A 19,580-nucleotide genomic window follows, 5' to 3' on the forward strand; every position below is an offset into this window, starting at 1 on the left:
GTGGTAGCTTACTGAAAATGGATGCTACAGTATACTGCATCTATATCCAGTCTCTGCAAATCGCTGTCAATTGTATGGCTGGGCGTACTTCCCACTGTAGCACGTGTTGGGGTTTCTTCCGGTCCGGTACGCGTATGGCCTGTGGGAACGAAAATTGCATGAATGCCATCGCGCGTAATTCACATACGAAGCGTGGGAAGAATAAGTTCTTGAATGCCGTTGTGCGCATTGTCGTTATTTAATCTTGTCTTAGCGCTCCTTACGAGAGCGAAACAGAGGAAAGTAGTTGTATTATATTCGTAGACTAGCTGACGAACAGGGTATTCATTTTGCCAATTTTCTATTATAAAAGAAAACAAAAAATGAACTGTGATTGTAGCGTACATCGCCAAAATTTCATTTCCATAGGTATTTGAAAACACCTTTGAAATTATAAAGCAGCCGCACAGAGAAATGTGCTTAATGTACAAATGTGTAAGAACAGTGTCCATGCCGGCCGGGGTGGCCGAGCGGTTCTAGGCACTACAGTCTGGAACCGCGCGACCACTACGGTCGCAGGTTCGAATCCTGCCTCGGGTATGGATGTGTGTGATGTCCTTAGGTTAGTTAGGTTTAAGTAGTTCTAAGTTCTAGGGGACTGATGACCTTAGAAGTTAAGTCCCATAGTGCTCAGAGCCATTTGAACCATTTGAACAGTGTCCATATTAAGAAACAAAGTAAGCAAAATACAAATTCTCTGTGGTTTTTATTTAACTGTTAACTTGATTATACAGAATATTTGTAATTACATCTCCAGGAGCTACAACGCGATTTTTAAACATCTCTATGCCAACGCCTCTTCATAGCTGTATAGACGGCTATTGTTATCGCCTATAGCTGAAAGCTGTCAAAAGCACTGCCAGGTGTCATGGATTTCCTTCCTTAAGTTGACTCGACTGTAGGAGTGTCTTAGTACTAAAGAATATATGTGTGAAAACTGCAAGCGTGATGCGGCATTTTTCACGCATCTCAGTGTTTATGACATAATATATCTTGTTCCATGTGTCGCACAATGATATATTTGTGCAAGTACATTCAGCGGCATATACCCGCCACGTTAGCCAAGGGCACTAATGCGGTGCATTCTGGACTCGGGTAGGCTCCCTGTCCCCGAATCGAATCCGCCCGGCGGATTAACGTCGAGGGAAGGTGTGCCAGCCAGCCTGGATGTCGTTTTTAGGCGGTTTTCCACATCCCACTAGGTGAATACCAGGCTGGTCCCCACTTCCCACCTCAGTTACACGACTCGCAGACTTTTTCGAACTGTTCACACCATTTCATAGCTCACACTAGACGCAGACAGATGGGGTACACTAATTCCATCCTGGGGGGTACGGGGTGGCGACTGGAAAGGCATCCAGCCACCCTTTGACACTAACATCACCAAATCCATAGTAATAAGGCAGACCCCGCGATTAAGTGGGACAAAGGCCAAAAGCAAATGATGCTGAGATTCAGTGCTATATAGGGATGCTGTTTGCAACATATGTTGCGAATAGAGTTACTAGCAAAGAAGTAATTTAAACATCATGCATGATGTGGCAGTTTTTCATGCATTCTATTGTTTATGACGTCATATGCCCTGAACTCTGACAGGTAGGTGGCTTTTTTTTCTTTTTACCCCACAACGATTGTTATAATATGTGTGGATTCCTCATTCAGCACTTGGTTTTGAGACTTTGTCCTTAGGCTTCCGTGGAATGGCTGGTGTCTATCTTCGAGTGACTGCCAGTTGACGCCTCGGCGACGGCGTTCTGCGGTTAAAACAACCCTTGGCCATTCATGCTTCCCTTTCCTTGTATACATGCGGTGTCCCCTGTTAGTCCTACTTGGTACATCTCACACACTGCGGCAGTATTCTCGAATGGGTCGCATGTGTGATTTGTAAACCATCTCCTTTGTAGACTGATTGCATTTCTCTAGCCTTCTATCCATAAACTGAAGTCTGCCATCTTTTTTGCCTACGACTTAGCCTATGTGATCGTCAGAGATGTGAATTGTGTGAAATACATGTATTTGAAATGTAAATGCAAAATGCATAATACCTATTTTTATTTTGCATTTGAAATACTTTTTTTCAAAAAGCATATTTTATTTTGTAAAATGCAAAATGCTTCTCTTGGATTTTTTAATTTCATACTTCACAGTTTTCATTATTTAATGAGCCATTTGTTTCAATACAAGTAAGCGTCAAACCTGTCAAGTGAATACGACCATGACCCTAATTATTATAAAAGGCTGTAAGACTTGAACACATGTTCTATGTTTACGATTATTGTTTGTTTAATGTACAACATACCGAAATCATCCGACAGTGTCAAAGGAATTGGATGAAGGAGGGAGCTAGGTCACATACATTACATTTGATAGCTACTAGAGATGTATATAAAGCCAGATGTCAAAGTGACTCGTTCAGAAAAGTTTAAAATGCAGCCATGTCAAAAAGTCAAGCACTCTGGAATCTCTGTTCATGGCCTCCTAAGGTTTATAAATTATATTTAGAATCAACTGCAAAATCTTCAACTTATCCAAGTCCAACACGACGGAATTCATACTATAATTCTTTTCAAGATCTACACATGGATATAGATACGCCACACGAAATTGTAAGGCAACTCGTGCAGCAGCTTTTAAAGAAACTGAAATACAATTTCTTAATGAATACATTAGCTTTTAGAAACCTACTGTGGGCGTCTTCCGGCAGAACTAATGAGAATGCAAAGAATGATAAGGAGCTTGCAAATGGATAAATCTACGTACTGTGGTGTGCTAATAAAAGATCTTAAAGACTTAACAGACCTTTCAAATAAATGATGGTATATTAACATCTGTATCTCATCCATTTTTCAAACTGAAATGGGTAGCGAAGGCTAGCAGAGAATACTTTAATGAACAGTTGATTTCAGAAGTGCAGAAGATGTTACAGGAAGAAGACAGGATGAACTTGCAACATTCTGATAAAACAAAGAACAAAAAAGATATGTTTTTTGGTGACTGACTCTTTTGTAGTCAGTGATAGTGACAGCATTACAACAGATCTGGAAACACACAATATTTAAAAGATAATGGCAGTAGTCTAGTTTCCTTGAGGAGATAAGCACCTGTAAAAAAAAAAATAATAATTTCCTTAAAATAATACTTGTTTACCAAGTTCTGGGGCTGTTGAATGACTATTTTCCTTTAATGGATAGTAATGACGCCAAATAAGCGTAACATGAAAGATGAAATATCTGAACAATTACTGGCGTTAAAACCAGTGAAATAAACAGCATGCAGATTGTTTACTAAGTGGAGGTATTTTATTTGAATAAAGGTATTTTGAAACACCTATTTTGTATTTTGTATTTAAATACATTTATTTAAAACCAGCTTGAATTTACATTGGAAATAGAAAAAACAGCCAAGTATTTTTATTTTGAAATTAAATACCTTTAATAAACTGTTTTGTTTATCTCTGGTGATCGTTCTATTTCATATCCCTACAAATGGTTACACCCAAGTATTTGTAAAGTTGACCGATTCCAACTGAGACTTTTTGGTGTTGTAGTGGTAGGATAGGACCTGCTACGTTTTTTCGTTTTACGAATTATTCAGTTTTACATCTTAACATTTTAAGCCAGTTGACAACTTTGCACCACTTTGAGACGTTATCAAGTAAAAAATTTGATATTGCTGCTGCTTTTTCAGACAGTGCAACGTTACACACAACTTCATTATGTGCGAAAAGTTTGAGTCATTATTAATATTGTCTTCCACGTAATAAATATACAAGATGAACACACTTCCCTGCGCTATGCCTCAAGTTATTTCGCCCCTGTCTATGTCACTTGATCCACGATAACGTGCTGCATTCTGCCTACCATTACATCCCTAATCCTGTCACAAATTCTGCTTGATATCCCACATGGTCGTACATCCGTTAGTAGTGCTATTCGAAAGCTGAGAAATACCTTATCCAACTGATTGCGTTGATCGTTGACCCTGCAGTATGTCATGTGAGAAAAGCACGAGTTGGATTTCACATACTGATGTTTTCGGAATTAATCCTGGCTGTCTTGGAGAATATATTTCTGTTCAAGATAACTCATTATGTTTGAGCTCAGGATATGATCTAAGATTCTACGAAGGAGAGATATCAGTGTTATTGGACACTGTTTTGTAGAACACTTCTGATACCCTTCTACACTCATGTTCAAGGAAAACAGAACACCTTGAAAGCAAGCGATAAGACGTTCATATTCACAAAGCATATATATCAGTATGTTCTGCAGAAATGATTAGTGTTTGAACCATGTCGGTCTGCGGGTTCAAGGTCAACATCGATATCGCGGCGCAACACCACCTACCGGTTAAATGTGCCTGCAGCTCTCATTGTCGCTGTAAACCGAAGGTAATGGATCAGTGTGACTTGGGCAGTACCGTCAAATCAGTGAGTTTGAAAGAGGACGCATTATTGGCATGACAGAATGCAATGCATCCATCCGGCAACGCTCGTGTGGGACGAAGTGTTTCGGCGGTGTAACGGGTGTGTGCAGACTGATTCACGGTAGGCCGTAGAACACGACGAAATGGGTCAGGTCACACCATCCAGACCTCCCCCGCTCCCCCCGCCCCCCTCCCCCAATGAGATCGACACCTCATCCGAATGACAAATCAGACAGATCTACGTCCTCCTCGGCTCTGGCGCACAGTGGAACACATCGTACAGTCCGTCGCCGTTTATTACGGCATGGGTTACGTGCGCGTCGTCCACTTATTCGCCTACCTTTGGCGAAAGTGTAGAAACGTGCTAGACGGCAATGGTGCATGGAACGACGTCACTGGCGACAGGAATGGCGTCAGGTAGCGTTATCGGACGAATCCAGGTTCTGCTTGTTTGAAAATGATGGCCGCATTTCGTTCGGGGGGACCGGCATCACAAGACATACAGCACCATCTCGAGGATTGTAGTGTGGGGGTACTATTGGGTACGATCCAAAATCGCAGTTGGTGCGTGTCCAGGGCACTGTGACCAATGTGACGTATGTGAATGACATCCTGCCACCCGCAGCCATTCCCTTTTTGCACAACACCCCACCGCCATTTTTCAGGAAGACAATGCATGACCACATGTTACTGCACGAACACGTGTCTTCTTGGTGTCACAGGATGCCAGCCTTTTGCCCTGGCCCGCCAGACCTCCATACTTGTCGCCAATCGAAAATGTGTGGGCTGTGACCCAATGCCAACCACCACAGATGAATTTTGGAACCACGTGAATGCAGCATGGATGGCTGTACCACACGGCACCATTCGCGCCATATACGCGTCGATGGCATCACTCATGGAACAAGTTATCAGATAGCACGGCGGACCCTGTGCCTACTAGGCAACAGGACACATGCTGAACAGAGGTGACTGAAATTCTAATCATTTCTGCAGAACATGCTAATGTACATGTCCTGAGAATATGAACGTCCTGTCTCTAGTCGTCCAAGTGTTCTGTTTTTTTCTGAAAATGAGTGTATTAATCCGGTGTGGCCGAGCGGTTCTAGGCTCTTTAGTCTGGCACCGCGCGACCGCTACGGTCGTAGGTTCGAATCCTGCCTCGGGCATGGATGTGTGTGATGTCCTTCGTTTAGTTAGGTTTAAGTAGTTCAAAGTTGTAGGGGACTGATGACCTCAGATGTTAAGTCCCATAGTGCTTAGAGCCATTGGAACCATTTTTTTGAGTGTATTAATAGTAGACAGTTGTAACCGATACCTTCTTACAGCAACCGGACAAAGTTTTTCGTTCGAAGGACCTGCGGTGTACGAGTATTAAGGTTAAAAGAGGGGCTAACTCAGTCGAAAATCCTTTACGGAGTCTGACAGGGGTTCCGTCGCTCCTGGAGCTTTGTTCAGGTTTAACGACCTATGATGTCTTTCAATACCACTGCCAGTAATAGCTATACACCACTCCACTTCATACTCAAGCGTCGTTTCAGAACACGCCACACCGTTGTTTGAGGAAGTTGAAGTTCCTGGTCTGCCCGCTTGTGGACTTCCGCGGGCTCCGTGTGAAGGCATCTCGGGTTCGCTCGACGTACCCATCAGATGTGCACGGCAGACCAGTGTTCTTCCCCTTGCATATGCAAACAACTTCCAAGAATTTTGTATGGCAGTCATAAATCTGCTTGTGCAGAAGTGGCTTCTTGCTGAATCGACGGCGGAATACACGTTGCACCTGAACAATGGATTGAATACGCGCAAATTGAAAAAAGTTCAAATGGGTGTGAAATCTCATGGGACTTAACTGCTAAGGTCATCAGTTCCTAAGCGTACACACTACTTAACCTAGGACAAACACACACGCCCATGCCCGAGGGAGGACTCGAACTTCCGCCGGGACCAGCCACACAGTCCATGAATGCAGCGCCTAAGACCGCTCGTCTAATCCCGCGCGGCTTGAAATCACAAAATGGGTTCCCTTGTGGTGTAGCCACCGTGTTGCAACAAACAACATCGCAGCTGTGTCAAAACTTTGGACCTTCCTCTATCCAGTGACATGCGCAGTGTGTTTCTGTCTTTTATATTTTGTAACAAACAATTGAAATCTGTTCTTTCCTTTTTGAATGACCCGGTATAAAATGCAGATGTCTTGCCTTATGCCGTTATGCTTTATACGGGGTCTGTTTTATCGTATGAACGAACATCTCAGTCTACTGCTGCGGCTTCTTTTGATACAGGAGCAAAGAGGGCCACGCTGGCAATGGGCTGCGCCCAACGACAGCACTCGGCACAGGAAGTGTTTTTTTCTACGGATTAAAATGCTTCAGTCTTCGAATAATGAAGTCACGGCTGGTTCGGAACCCATCCTTCCATATCTGTGGCGATGCTTCTCCTCTAATGATATCTGCTAAGACGACACGTTAAGTTCAAACATCCCTTCTATCCGTTGTGGCTATTAAAGGCGGCACGGGTATGTGCTGCGCTTGCCCTGAGTTCAAACGTAATGAGATACCTCGGATGAAATCACTTTGCCATACCAACCAGCTTGGATTCAGAAAACATCGGTCATGCGGGAGCCAACCCGTGCTCTCTGCCGTGCCGTGAAGAGCTGATACTTAAGGGGGAGGGGGCGAACCGTGCTACCGCTAGGGCGGCAGGTTTTTGGGGACGACAAAATCATAAATTTTAATATGGCTCCAAAAGGACAAATTAAATAATACAATGAAAGTTTGAGAATAAATTGGAAACTAAGGCTCTAGTGTCTTGCTGGAAAGTGTCTACTGTATTGTGACACAGATGACAAATGAAATACTGTAGTCGGTCATCTTGGGTGCGTGTTTCAAAATTACAAAAAGTTTGCTAGTAACAGCTTTGCCAACGCATTTTCTATCATGTTTCTACACAATACTTGAAAAGTACTTCCGTCAGCTTGAAATCCTCTACAGAAGAGAAAAACTTCGTAATAAAGAAACAAAGATAAATGTCGGCATGTGATCGCCTATAGCAGTATCGCGGAGGAAAATACTGTGTATCAGATAATACGATTTAATTCCTCTTCTTCTTGCCACTTTCCACTAAATTGATTTTTTCTGCTTCGTCTGCAACTTCTTTTACGTTTTTCCTCATTCCCTTTCCTTTCTCGGTGTTGAAGACGTAAGCAATATACTGTGTATTAAATCATATGGAAAAAAACCTATCAACCCTTATTTTGGAGCTGAAGCAACTAAATTGCACTATACGAACTGACAACCCAGTATCGTCGAATTTCAAGCTGTGTTCGCATTTCAACTTTATTTGGGATTTCATTGTTACTTTTCGCAACGAAAAATGAAATTGCTTTCAAAATTGCTTGCTTTGAGCCATCGTGATTGTGGTATGCTCGAAAACACGCCTTCTCGATATGCGAACATAGCCGTTTCTCGTTATATACGAGGGCTATTCGAAAAGTAAGACCGATCGGTCGCGAAATGCAAACCACAGTGAAAATCAAAACTGTTTTATTTGCCACAGTTAGCTACACCTTCCACACACTTTTCTACATAGTCGCCATCCCGACCTAGGCATCTGTCGTAACGTTGTTCCAACTTTCCAGTAGCCTCGTCATAGAAGAGAGCCTCCTGTGCTCTCTGACAATATACTACGCTGGACTGCAGCTCACTGTCTGTGCCAAAATATCGTCTTCGTAGCCAGCAGTTCATCTGAATAAAAACGAAAATCAGAGGGAGACAATTCCGGGCTGAGGAGCTTCCTCATTGGCCCTGCAGTGCGCGGCCGAGAATTGTCATGAAGAAGGAAATGCATGACAATTACGTTATTATTTTCTAAGCATCTTTATGCGCTCACTGTGCGCTCTGATCTGAGAAGAGCGACGTGACGCTATCTACGGCCATGCTGCAGACACTGCTCAACACATCTGTGCGAAACTTCATAGGATTTTCACTGTGGTTTCCATTTCGCGACCGATCGTTCCTTACTCTGCGATTAGCCCTAGTACTACGGACACACTAAACTGCTAATTGTGACGTATACACCTTTTTTCCACAAGTAAAGCATTTATATGTGAGTCACTCCCTGTCCTATTGCCTCGCACTCTGTTCAGTGCAAGCTCCGACGCTACCGCCGAAAAGTGCTGTCGACCTTATCCGAGATGTTTTCACACGGAGCCATCGGCAGTTCACAAGAGAGCAGGCAAGGAACTTCAACTTCCCTAAACAACGGTGTGGCGTGTTCTGAAACGACGCCTGCAAATGAAGCCTTACGAGTTGCAGTTACTGCAGCAGTTGCGTCCCGGCGACCGTAACAAAAGTACAAATTTTGCGTTTCACTTCTCCAGGGTATGACAGACGGCACTTATTCCGAACATCTTTTTGGGCGTATCGACGTTTCATCCATCGGGTAAATTAAACCTCCTTAATGTAAGAATTCGGTGATCTGAAAATCCTGACGTCGTCGTCGAACATGAATAGGATCCACCGAAACTGAATGTGCTTTATGCCGTTTCTGTTCACAGACTTTAAGCACCTTTCTTTTTTTTGGAGGAAACTCTGACATGAATATCATACCTCGACACGATGCAAAATTTGTTGTTTCCTCTATTGCATTTAATTTTTATACATGACGGCGGACGCCTCACTTTCACCCTCCCACACCGTCCCACAGCGATGAATTGGAAAAGGTGGACAAGATCTTGTTCATTGCTTTTGGCCTCCCAGGTCACCAGACCTCACAGCTTGCGTTTATTTCTGTGGGGGTATGTTAAAGGAGTCATTGTTCCATTTTTTTTTATTTGGTCTTTGAGTGTGTACTCAATTTAGCCATCGGCAACACATAGTGACAATGTACACATAATTGAATAAACAAATACAGAAATTCATATTTACTAGAATAAAAAGCTTGACTGATACAGGTTTGTACATAATGTTTTAAAAATTGAATTGAATTGAATTGGAAAATAATTGAAAGTGCCTTGGCTTACAATTCACACCAATTCTGAAATATCTTCATCAGCAAGACATATTTATAATTTACGTACTCCATTAAAACCTACAGATTGTAACCAGTACTCTTGATGAAGTTAACTATCACTTTATATAGACGAACGTCTTTAGTACACAAAAGAGAAGAAGCTGATTGAGGAAGATGATAGCCCGTACTCAACAATGTCTTCAGCAAGACCAACCGTTCACGGTCAAATTTGGGGCACATAAATAAGATGTGGTTGACATCAGCTTCCGACTCAAGATCACACTCACATGCTGGTGAACTGTAAACGTTGATTCGATGTAGATGTTGTGGGAAAGAGGCATGATTGAAGCGGAGTCTTATGATGGTAGAAATCGTGGATCGGTCCGGATGTGTCCTCATGAACCACGGCTGTGAAGGAATCCGAGGTTTGTAGCACTGCGTAATAACCGCCTTTTGTCTGTTGAGAAACGTTCCACATTTCCTGCCATTGTTGTCTTGCGTGATCCTTGACTTCACGTAAGTAGTCTGTATAAGAAAGGTGCAGATCCAGGACGGTGCCTAAGGTTGCCGCTTGTTTGGCTAATGCATCAACTTCATCATTATAGAGGATACCAGAGTGAAAAGGTACCCACAACAAACGGATCGTCCGGCCCGCGCGTGTGCTGCGAATATATTCAGATATCACATCTAAGATATAACTGTTGGTTGTTTTGTTCCATCGACTGTACTGAATGTTTTTAAGAACGGTTTGCGAGTCAGATACTATCAATATCTTGGGGAAGGAAGTGCTAGAGACAAACTTAAGTGCTTCCAAAACTGCCACTGTCTATGGCAGCTACTCTTCAAGAGCTGAGAAATCGAATTGTTGAAACTGTCGATACAGTAAACAGGGGCCTGTTGATTCGTGCATGGAATGAAATGAACTACCGTTCCGATGCTTCTCGAGTAACGCATGGTGCTCACGTTGAGTGTATGGTATAGAACCTGCGAGAACAAAAAAATCTGAACCTTACTCTCTCCAGTGACATGCGTAATGTGTTTGTCTTTCACATTTGGCCTGACTGTTCTTTCTTTTTGAATCACCCCGTACTTCTAAATGTCAGTTTTTGATAGTACAATCACTACGTAAAATAATTTGTAAAGTTACCAACAAATACTTGTTATGCGTCAAAAATACTATAACAATCACCGAAATACTTCGAAAGCCACTGCACATTGCATAGCGGGGCGTACATAGTGCCATTATTATAATTTTTGTTTCCTCTTGTATTACCGCACTGAGCTAGGGGCAAATGACTACCTGTCTGCCTCGGTACACTTCCCAACGGCTGTCATCTTTTACTCGTGGTCCGTGAGGCTAGAAGCAAACAGTACAATGTCACCAGCAAAACTAAAAGTGGCTCACATATGTTCCATTAACACATATTCGTTTTTCGTCTTCCTAGTTTAATGATCTGGAAACGACAGTAGCAACCAGTACAGGTCTTGCATCTCACGCTCCACTCTGCTCAGGGAACGAGAAAACGTGAACAGGTTTTAGTTATGCACTCTGTGTCCAACATAACTTTATTTTCGTTAACGTAATTAATTTTAGAGTTGTACTTAAAACGTATTAGATGTTTCACTGACTGGGGCCATATGCCTGGCTCTGGTCTTAAAGACGCAGATACGTCAAAAGTATGTATTAGTAAGTGTAATGTGAGAAAATAATACGTTATGGATGAATGACATTGTGAGAAAGATTGACTATGTCTGAGACTTCAAGGCGGGGGAGGGGGAGACGGCCCTTGAAATTTTCGCACAGGCAGCAAATTCCCTGTAGCCGTCCCTGTCCAGGTGGCATCTTGAGTCGAGATTCAGGCCGTTGGCTGCAGTAACCCCTGAGTTCCGGAAAGTATTTGACTCGAGACTACACAAACTTTTACTAATGAAAGTGCGACCGTATGGCGTACCGTGACTGAACTGCTAATTTATTGGTAGCGATATCGCAGCATGGAGAAGTAAGTTGAGGCATGCCCCGAGGAGTCTGTTGAGACCTTTACTGCTCGGGTTGCATGTAAATGACTTGCCACACGATGTTCATAGTAACCACGGACTTCAACAGGTTGTGTAGTTATCTATAACGAAGTACTGCCTGAAAAGAGCTCCATAAATACTCAGTCAGTGCCTGATAAGATTTCAAAGAGTACCAACTTGCTTCAGCTATTCAGAAATGTAAAATCGCGCACTTCACAAAACGTTTAAACGTGGTATCGCATAGCTGCAATATCAATGAATCACGAATGAAGCCTGTGGTATCAATTGATAGAAATATCTGAGTGTAAAGATTTGTAGTAGGTGTGGGAAAAACCAGCTGCTTACAAGCGATACTGGTATTTTAGTTCTGAATAACCTATAGCCGGCCGCTGTGGCCGAGCGGTTCTAGGCGCTTCAGTCCAGAACCGCGCTGCTGCTACGGTCACACGTTCGAATCCTGCCTCGGGCATGGATGTGTCTGATGTTTTTAGGTTAGTTAGGTTTAAGTAGTTCTAAATCTAGGGGACTGATGAACGCAGATGTTGAGTCTGTTAAGTCCCATAGTGCTTGGAGCCATTTGAATTTGAATAACCGATAGTTTTTCGGTAGTTGTTTGGTCTCGATTATAACAGGTGCTTTTTTTTTACTAATAACGAGGTAAGAAAACGGAAATAACAATAAGCCACAGAAGCAGTGCTAATGTTTTCAGTTTTTAAATAAACCTTATTTAAAGTTTTTAAATAAACTTTTGTTAAAAAAACAGAAAAGGGTAACTTTTATTCACAAAATTTCCATTCTTTGGAAATATTGCGTTATTATAGCAAATGGGGAAAGCGATCAGTGCTATTTTAATGACAATGTCGACCGAAACGAGCAACAAAAGCATGATGTAAGAATTGGTACAGAGTTGAAACTTCCTGGCAGATAAAAACTGTGTGCCGGACCGAGACTCGAACTCGGGACCTTTGCCTTTCGCGGGCAAGTGCTCTACCAACTAAGCTACCCAAGCACGACTCACGCCCAGTCCTCACAGCTATACTTCTGCCAGTACCTCGTCTCCTACCTTCCAAACTTTCTGTGAACCTTGCAGAACTGTGAGGAGGGGGCGTGAGTCGTGCTTGGGTTGCTCAGATGGTTCCCGGCGGGGTCAGGGATTTTCTCCGCCTCTTGATGACTGGGTGTTGTGTGATGTCCTTAGGTTAGTTAGGTTTAAGTCGTTCTAAGTTCTAGGGGACTGATGACTATAGATGTTAAGTCCCATAGTGCTCAGAGCCATTTGACCCCATTTTTGCCGGCCGGAGTGGCCGTGCGGTTCTAGGCACTACAGTTTGACCGCTACGGTCGCAGGTTCGAATCCTGCCTCGGGCGTGGATGTGTGTGGTGTCCTTAGGTTAGTTAGGTTTAATTAGTTCTAAGTTCTAGGCGACTAATGACCTCAGAAGTTAAGTCGCATAGTGCTCAGAGCCATTTGAACCATTTAAAACACGATGAAAATAAAAGTTTTGCAGCAAAGAGTCATCAACAACGAATGAAACGTTTCCTTTGCTGCATAAGCAACGCACCTTCAAAAAAAAAAAATAAAAAATAAAAAAAAAAATAAAAACAATAAAAAAGAAAAAATATCGTAAAAAAAGAAAAATATATATTAAAAAACAAAAAAAGATGGTAGAGCACTTGCTCGCGAAAGGCAAAGGTCCCGAGTTCGAGTCTCGGTACGGCACACAGTTTTAATCTGCCAGGGAGTTTCATATCAGCGCACACTCCGCTGCAGAGTGAAAATCTCATTCTTGGTACAGAGTTGCTGAGTCGGTACTGTACCTGTTATCATGTGGCGCAGCCTATTAGATGGTACGCGTGTATATGCAGTGTGCATGACCTTACCATCTGGTCTATATGGTAGTTTCTCACTGTCATCGTCGGACATCACTTGTGTTACATTGCGCCATCCCTAGTCTGGAAGTCTTTTGCGAAGTGCTGATCCAAGGAACTACAGTGCTCCATTTGCTTTAAAAGATTAAAAACCAGAGCAGCCACAACAAACTTTCGACATCATTTGAGGAGAAAATTTAAAACTTAACAATTCATTCATAGTATACAATAAGAATATAAAGTAGCTCATCTGCCATCCCAGGCAATTTATAACACTTAAAACACTTGATAATGGCACTTAGAAGCCGAAATCATGATTGTGTAAGTGGGGAAAAAAAAACACAACAGTCCAATGGCGGTACTGATTTTAAGAAATACATAATATGCCTTTATCTGCTTGTAGCCCATAAAAACGGACAAATTAACACGAAAAATAGAATCCTTCAACCTCAGTTTTCAGCCTTTAGCATTACTATTCGTAACGTTCGAATAGTGATATTATCGATCTTGATTACAACATGATTTTTGAGCAGGCTTTTAAAAAACTGGAATCAAAAGGAGAATACCAGTGATTTTTTTGTAGCACTCAATCTCCTAACACCTTTAGAAAAAAAGCAGCGAACGGTGGATGGAATAAGTTTTATTTTATTTATGTATTTAATTTAATATTTTGATTCTACATATCTTGAAACTCAAAGGGGTCAAAATATTTCAATCTTCGTTCGATTTTTGCGTTCATTACAGGAAATAATAGGAATAAAAAACCAAAAAACGTTTATTTCAGAAACTGGTTATCTTGAGCGTTTTTAACAGCCAGGTTAAACTGGCGTTGAAAAAAACCCGATATAATCGAACACTGGCTGTTTCAGCGATAACCAGCATCCCTAATTTGTAGGGATGTGAAATGGAACGAAAATATAAGCCCTGTCGTAGGAGAAGCAGATGCGTGTGGAAGACTTCACTTCATTTGCAAGCTACTGAGGAGAAGTGATCATTCTGCAAAGATGATTTGCTTACAAAACACTCGTGAGACATATCCTAGAATATTGCTCAGGTGTGTGAAACTCACGTCAAATAGGACTATCAGGGGATACTGAAAGTGTGCATAGAACGCCAGCACGAATGGTCACAGACACAGAGGGTGTCAGGAAGGCGGTGACAAACCTGAATTGACAGGAGTTTAATCTTGGAGACGTCAACTACGAGAACGAATCAGATATAAACCGTAATGTTTGATTTACGCGCCTTTATCTAAACGGACACCGGCGCGATCTCTGCTCGTAGTTACTTTCGTTTCCAGAGATTGTTCTCTAGCTAGAATGTTGTACCGTTTCTGTAGTCAGAATAATAATATCAGGGGAAGAGGTATTGTCATCTGTTGCGCGACGCATTATAATCAAGTTTCTCACAAGAGAGGGCGTAAAACGGTCCGAAAATTTGAAAAGTCTTGCGATACAGTTGGGAGACATCGCCCTGAGCAAGACTCAAGTGCACGCGCGGCACAAACAGTTTTTACGAGGGCGAGAAACAATTGAGAATGCAGCTCACTGACGTCGCCCAAGGACCAGTATGCCTAAGGAGAATATTCGCATTGGTAGCAAGATTAATAAAGACGATCGCCCAACAGGTGCTGGAATTGCTACAGATTTTCGCTTAAACTATAGTAGTATTCAGGCTATTATTACTGACAGCCGTGGATTTCTGAAATTGTCTGCAAAGTGGGTGCCTCGTCTTCTGACCGCAGAGCACAAATTTCATCGTTTGGAGGTGTGCAAACGCCCACTGATTCTCTAACAAACTACAGAGGAACAATTTTTGCACCGGATTGTGACCTGCGAGAAAACGTAGGTGTACCATTACGCCCTGGAATCGAAAAAAAGCGCCATGGAATGGCGCAAAGAGGATGAATCTGCGCCAATAAAAGCCAAAAAGTCTGTCCCCGGTGGAGGTTCTTGCAACAGTCTTTTTTTTATTTTAAAGGAGTTTTCCGCGTCGATTTTCTCCACGAACGTCGTACTGAGAACGCTGCATACTACTCCCAACTTTTGGACCAAACAAATTGTGCATATCGTTAGAAATGGCGCGCATTTCCAATCCGAGGAGTGATCGTGCTTCATAATAATGCTCGATCCCATACAGCTGCCTGAACTCAACAAAAAATTCAGGAATTGCTTTGGAAAGCGCTAGAATATTCTCTCTACAGTCTGGACTTATCGTCCTGCGATTTTGGTTTGTTTGGGCCACTAAAAGAAGCAGTCGGAGGATACAAATTTGATGATGATGGCGCTATCGAAGTGCTCGTGTCCAACTGGCTGCTGTCACAGCCACGTTCATCTAACGTAAACGGGATCAAGAAAGTGCCTATCGGCTATGAAAAATACGTTCCCCGTTCAGGAGGATATATACAGAAAAATAAGTTCATGTGTATGGGTTTTTCTGAGGCTTAAGGAGGGTAGGACGTCAAATGGGCCGACTTGGGGCAGGAGAGGCACCACAGGACATTTTAATTTCCACTGTCTATACTTTTAAAAATAAATTCATAAAACTTTAACAACATGACCAGGAAGGATTCAGGATTCACACTCATAGCAGTGGAAGCTCAAAAACGTGACAAAACACATTTTTTTACATGTGAAATTTCATCATTTTTTCACTTACTACTGGCTGCATTTGTTGCTATAGGTACACTTTTCATCCTAAGTAAGAGAGATTCTTCGATGACTTTTGCACAGCATACAAACCATAGTTACAGGTGTATGAAACTCTAGAAGTTATTTAATTTATGAAAATTGAAAGAATTGTTACATTTTAAACTTCATGTTTAGAAAAAACTCAAGTTTTATAGAATGAGAAATTCACTCTGCAGCGGAGTGTGCGCTGATATGAAACTTCCTGGCAGATTAAAACTGTGTTTCTCATTCTGGAAACATCCCTCAGGCTGTGACTAAGCCATGTCTCCGCAATATCCTTTCTTTCAGGAGTGCTAGTTCTGCAAGTTTCGCAGGAGAGCTTCTGTAAAGTTTGGAAGGTAGGAGACGAGATACTGGCAGAAGTAAAGCTGTGAGTACCGGGCGTGAGTCGTGCTTCGGTAGCTCGGTTGGTAGAGCACTTGCCCGCGAAAGGCAAAGGTCCCGAGTTCGAGTCTCGGTCGGGCACACAGTTTTAATCTGCCAGGAAGTTTCAAGTTTTATAGTTAATTATCTCAAATTTTTCCACAGTTTTTTAATAGATTTGGAAAATTCTAGAGTTTTATACACTTGTAACTACTGTTTGTATGCTATGAAAAATTCATCGAAGAATCTTTCTTACTTAGGAAGAAAAGTGTACCTATAGCAACAAATGCAGCCAGTAATAAGTGAAAAAATGATGAAATTTCACATGTAAAAAAAAAAAAAGGTATTTTGTTACGTTTTTGAACTTCCACTGCGATAAGTGGGAGTCCTCAATCCGTCCTGCTCATGGTGATAAAGTTGTATGAATTTATTTGTAAAAGTGTAGACAGTAGAAATTAAAATGTCCTGTGGTGACTCTCCTGCTCCAAGTCGACCCGTTAGACGTCCTACCCCCCTTAAATAAACTCTAAAAAAATCCATTTTATATTTGCTTCACCCTAGCATGCGAAAACCTCGTTAGAAAGTTTCAACAAGGAGTATTAAGTGAGGAATCCACGTATGTACACAGACCCTAGGAAACACTATTTAGAGCGCGCGCAGACGCATTTAAGCAGTCATCCTCCCGCACTCCGTACGTAAACGGAGCGGGGAGGAACCTCACTCGGCACATGCTGTATCACGACGGGAAGCACCGTGTGCTGAGCGCTCACCTTTGGCGCCGGGCACGACGTAACTGAGATCGCGGAACTCGAGGTTGAGGCGCAGTGGGCACAGCTCGACGCCGGCTTCTGCGTCGCCGTCGGTTGCCATGGCGACAGGAGCGCGTGTGCCGCGGACGCACCGACGCACTGGCAGCAGCGGCAGGGAAACTGAACGTCGGCGGCCCCAGCGGACGACTGGTCGCTGCCGTAGCAGCAGCAGCCGCTGCGCCGGCAGCCGATCGCTGCTGTGGTGGGAGGCGGGGCGCCGCGGACAGATAACGCGGCGCGGGCGGCCGCAGGGGAACGCACCTTCTTGTCATCACCGATTTCGTCCAGATTTATGGTATATGTGGGGCTTGGCCAGTAACGAAAGTGACGGAAGTACGAGCTCCAGGTGACCAACACTTTAGAAAGAACCACACTGGACAGCCAAAGAAACTGGTAGACTTGCGTAAAATCGTGTAGGTCCCCCCGCGAGCACACAGAAGTGCCGCAACACGACGTGGCACGAACTCGACTAATGTCTGAGGGAACTGACATCGTGAATCCTGGAGGGCTGTCCATAATTCCGTAAGAATAAGAAGGGGTGGAGATCTCTTCTGAACAGCGCGTTGCAAGGCATCCCAGATATGCTCGATAATGTTCACGTCTGGTGAATCTGGTGGCCAGCGGAAGTGTTTAAACTCAGAAGAGTATTCCTGGAGCCACTCTGTAGAATTCTGCACGTGTGGGGTGTCGCATTGTCCTGCTGGGATTGTCCAAGACCGTCTAATGCACAATGGACATGAACGGATGCAGGTGATAAGACAGGATGCTTATGTACGTGTCACGTGTCAGAGTCGTATATACTGTAGACGTATCAGGGGTCCCACGTCACTCCAACTGCACACAACCCACACCATTACAGAGTCTTCACCACTCCAACTACACACACCCCACACAATTACAGAGTCTTCACCAGCTTCAACAGTCCGCTGCTGAAATGCAGGGTTCATGGATTCATCACCTCCTCCTCATACCCGTACATGTCGATATAATTTGAAATGAGACTTGTCCGACCAGGCAACATGTTTCCATCCATCGACAGTCCAATGTCGGTGTTGAGGGGCCAAGGCGAGGTGTAATGCTTTGTGTCTTGCAGTCATCAAGTCACGAGTGGGCTTTCGGCTCCAAAAGACCATATCGCTGATGTTTCATTGAATCATTCACACACTGACACTTGTTCTTGGCCCAGCATTAAAATCTGCAGCAATTTGCGAAAGTCTTGCACTTCTCTCACATCGAATGATTCTCTTCAGTTGTCGTTGGCCCCTTTCTTGCAGGATCTTTTTCCAGCCGCAGCGATGTCGAAGATTTGATATTTTCTTGATTCCTGATGTTCACGGTACACTCGTGAAATGGTCGTATGGGAAAATCCCCACTTCGTCGCTACCTCGGAGATGCTGTGCCCCATCGCTTGTGCGCCGCCTATGTCACCACGTGAAAACTCATTTAAATCTTGTGATTTCGTAGACTTCCCTTTCGTAATAACTTCTGATATTCTTCACGGGTTTGCAGCCGGATAATGTCGTCATCCAGATACAATATTTCGGCGGACCAGCTGGCCGCCATCTTCAGGTGCGTTAATGCTAGTGCACTGCCTCTCCGGGACTGAATTCCAGCCACAACGACGGAAACCTTTATACACCATGAAGAGAGCACCACGCGTGCGCGAGATGATGGGCAGCGCCTCCAGGTGGCAAGTAGACACTTGATAACCTACCATTGTAGCAGCAGTAACCGATGTAACAATTGCGCCAGACAGTTGCTGACTTATATAGGCGTTGCCGACCGCAGCGCCATATTCTACCTGTTTACATATCTCTGTATTTGAATACGCATGCCTATACCAGTATTTTTGGCGCTTCAGTGCAGTTTTCTTCCACGGGTCGGGCAAGGAAGAAGCCATGTAACTGAGGTGACAAATGTCATGGGATAGCGATATGCACTTTTACAGATGGCGGTAGTATCGCGTACACTAGATGCAAAATAGCAGGGCACTGGCGGAGTTCTCAGTTGATTCAAGTGAAAAGGTTTCCAACGTGATTATGGCTGCACGACGGGAATTAACAGACTTTGAATGCGGAATGGTAGTTGGAGCTAGATACATGGAACATTCCATTTTGGAAAGCGTTAGAAAACTCAATATTCTGAGATCCAAAATGTCAAGAGGGTGCCAAGAATACCAAACTTCTGGCATTACCTCTGACTGTGGACAGCGCAGTGGCCGACGACCTTCACTTAACGACCGAGAGCAGCTGCATCTGCATAGGGTTCTCAGTGCCATCAAACAACACTGCATCAAATAACTGCAGAAATCAATGTAGGACGATGAATGTATCCATTATGACAGTGCATTATAATTTGG

General features: G+C 43.3%; 1 protein-coding gene across 1 annotated transcript in view; it reads right to left on the reverse strand.

Moving 5' to 3' along the window:
• LOC124619806 (ATP-binding cassette sub-family G member 4) overlaps positions 1-17,355 on the reverse strand; it is a 378,218-nt gene extending 360,863 nt beyond the window's left edge. Inside the window, exon 1 of the mRNA XM_047146401.1 lies at positions 17,183-17,355. Within this exon, the coding sequence (XP_047002357.1) occupies positions 17,183-17,282 (100 nt within the window). The 5' untranslated portion in view covers positions 17,283-17,355. The remainder of the gene's footprint in view (positions 1-17,182) is intronic.
• Positions 17,356-19,580: the final 2,225 nt, after the last annotated feature.

Source organism: Schistocerca americana, chromosome 6 (assembly GCF_021461395.2).
Source record: "Schistocerca americana isolate TAMUIC-IGC-003095 chromosome 6, iqSchAmer2.1, whole genome shotgun sequence".
NCBI classification, from domain to species: domain Eukaryota; kingdom Metazoa; phylum Arthropoda; class Insecta; order Orthoptera; family Acrididae; genus Schistocerca; species Schistocerca americana.